This window comes from Penaeus vannamei, chromosome 31 (assembly GCF_042767895.1).
Source record: "Penaeus vannamei isolate JL-2024 chromosome 31, ASM4276789v1, whole genome shotgun sequence".
NCBI classification, from domain to species: domain Eukaryota; kingdom Metazoa; phylum Arthropoda; class Malacostraca; order Decapoda; family Penaeidae; genus Penaeus; species Penaeus vannamei.
Window position 1 is genome coordinate 2,419,682 of NC_091579.1, and position 2,500 is coordinate 2,422,181.

Sequence of the window (2,500 nt, forward strand, 5' to 3'; positions counted from 1 at the left end):
CTTTATTATATAATGATGTTGAAAAAATACACAAGATAATAACCAAAAGATATTAGTTTCAGTAGTTCACACGCATGTACTTTTTTTCTTAATTTGGGTGATGAATAGCGAGGACAGAGGGAAATGTACCATATATCATACTAAATATTTTGTCAATTTCTCATTCTCACTTGGTTGTAAATGCAATAGTCAAACATGTCAGAGGAAACATTTATCTTCACCTTTTATCATTGTCAAGTGCCACGTATAATGTTTTTTTTTTCATGCTCATCCAATATGTAAAATGATAGGAATGCCTTTGACTTTCTTTTATTTTTTTCAATCAACAAAAAAGCACGTGTATTATGAAAGTGCCAGCCCTACGTTGCCAACTATTATTTTTGTTTGTATTTTCAACGGGGCAACGGAGTGGTGCAACTCGTGCAGCTCACAGGGAGGTGGAATTTTACCGCTCTCAGCCAAGTATGTAAAAAGGGTTTGGTTGTTATCTATTAGTAACAGATATATAGTTGGAGGTGGGAGAAGTATTGAGATTTTTCTTGACAGCTGTCACGTGGAACTTGGCACTCAGACCACGACACTAGGGATCGCGTGTTGATATATTAGGCAATTTAATATGTGATTTTACCAGCATTGATAGATTTCTTTGGAAATAATGATAATAGAGTAGCACTGGATGCCTTGTAGATGCATATTAAATTGTAAAGCCACAGCAAATGTTGTCTAACACTTACACAGAATATACAGAATATATGGATTTATGCAGGTGATGAAATATAAAAGCCACAGCAAGTGTTTCCTAAAATTTACCCAGATTATACCGGATATATGAAATTATGCAGTTGATGAAATTTTCTTGATAATGAGCAGCTACATTTAATACAATTATTCAGGATATCGCTCGTCTTATAGTCTGCTTCTTGAACCTTCTTGATGTATTTGTACATATTTACCAAGATAGGGAAAATCTAATGTCACAGACATAAAGAAAGGGAAAACTGTGCACACTAGTATTTGCAATAATCTGCGCAGGTAAAGAACAATATCAGAAATGAAAATGGAGGTATTGATAATTACAGTGTGGATAGTAAGTCCACATGGGCGGTACAGGTCCAGTATGGAAAGTACGGCACTTTTTGACAAGAACTTGGGTGTGCATTAAAAAATATCTGAAATGTGCAGTGTGCGAAAGTTACCAAGTGTGCACTTCAAGAGTGCACATCCTGAAACTTATCAGATAACTAAATGCTTGAAAGTCCTTTAAACTAAGTAAATTTCTCGATCCATATCGATGTTACATAATTATTTTGATAATTGAATACTGTAAATCACTAAGAGGTGCAACCAGTAACTCAAACAAAAATCTTGGGTGTGCGTTTGCTGTATTTCCATACTGGGGGGCAGAGCCCCCAATAGGGAAATACGGCAGTAAGGTAGGGGTCTGGGGGAGAAGCCTCTGGGTTAGGAAGATTTTTGGTTTATATGGTAATGTTTCAGGATCCTTTGTAAAGAATTAGCAAAGCTGTCACATCATTTGTAATGGAAAACAACAACAGAATATGCACATTACACTGTGAATAATTGAAACAATAAATAATAATTACAAGGTTGGATGGCTGTGTGAAACCAAAAAATTTCCATACTATAGTATGGTAATACATGCATGTGCAGATAGTATCAGTATTGGCAATATTAACCTCTTTATGGAGAATTGGTGTTGGCAATTTGATTAAAAGCAAGACTGTAATGTTTTTGATTTTTCATTGCATGAAGCAAGGCAAAAGCAAATCAATAGTTCACCATCCTCAACTAAGCTGTTTCAGTATGTTAAGTTGCACAAAGGTTGCTGATTCCAGTGCTAAAAAATAGATAAGAGGTCACAAATGTTTTTGGTGATTCAGTTTTGCCAATATGACTTTCATTGCTTTTTAAAATTGTATATTTATCTTGTAAAATTTGTTGACTGGCTGTCTGGATTTAGAATTGCAAAAGAATATGATTGGAAGAAGGGGATAAAAGTGGACAGGTAAGATAGAGGGGGAATAGATGGAGGAGGGATGTAGAAACATCTTTGGAGGAAGGGGGAAGGACAGAATGAAGTGCATCATTGGAGTAGAGAGTATGATTCAGTCTTGGCATCACTTTATGTAAAGCCTGACAGTTTTTCTCTGAGTGTTGCCACCTCAAACTCAAACTTGTAGGTAGGTCATCCCCTATAAAATACATTATTGGAGCCACCACATTTAGTATGTGTGCATAACTGTGTAAAGCAGTTTGATCATGGCCAGGTGTTGGCAGGGTGGCCTAGACACCAACAATTCTGACATTGAGGTTGATACAGTCAGACAGAGATGGATTCTCCACCATTATAAACAAGAAACGGGGGGTCATGTGTACAGAAAATCTTCTTGTGGAAGAGGGAGTAGTGGTGAGTGAAGTAGTACTGCAGAGTAATGGATAGTAAGGCTGCAGAGTAGTAATAAGGGAGGAGGGGGTAGTA

At 36.6% G+C, this 2,500-nt stretch overlaps 1 protein-coding gene across 1 annotated transcript in view; it reads left to right on the plus strand.

Moving 5' to 3' along the window:
- Positions 1–2,500, plus strand: part of Archease (protein archease) — a 3,991-nt gene that overhangs the window by 369 nt on the left and 1,122 nt on the right. Inside the window, exon 1 of the mRNA XM_027355036.2 lies at positions 1–462. This exon is cut by the window's left edge and continues 369 nt beyond it. Within this exon, the coding sequence (XP_027210837.1) occupies positions 345–462 (118 nt within the window). The 5' untranslated portion in view covers positions 1–344. The remainder of the gene's footprint in view (positions 463–2,500) is intronic.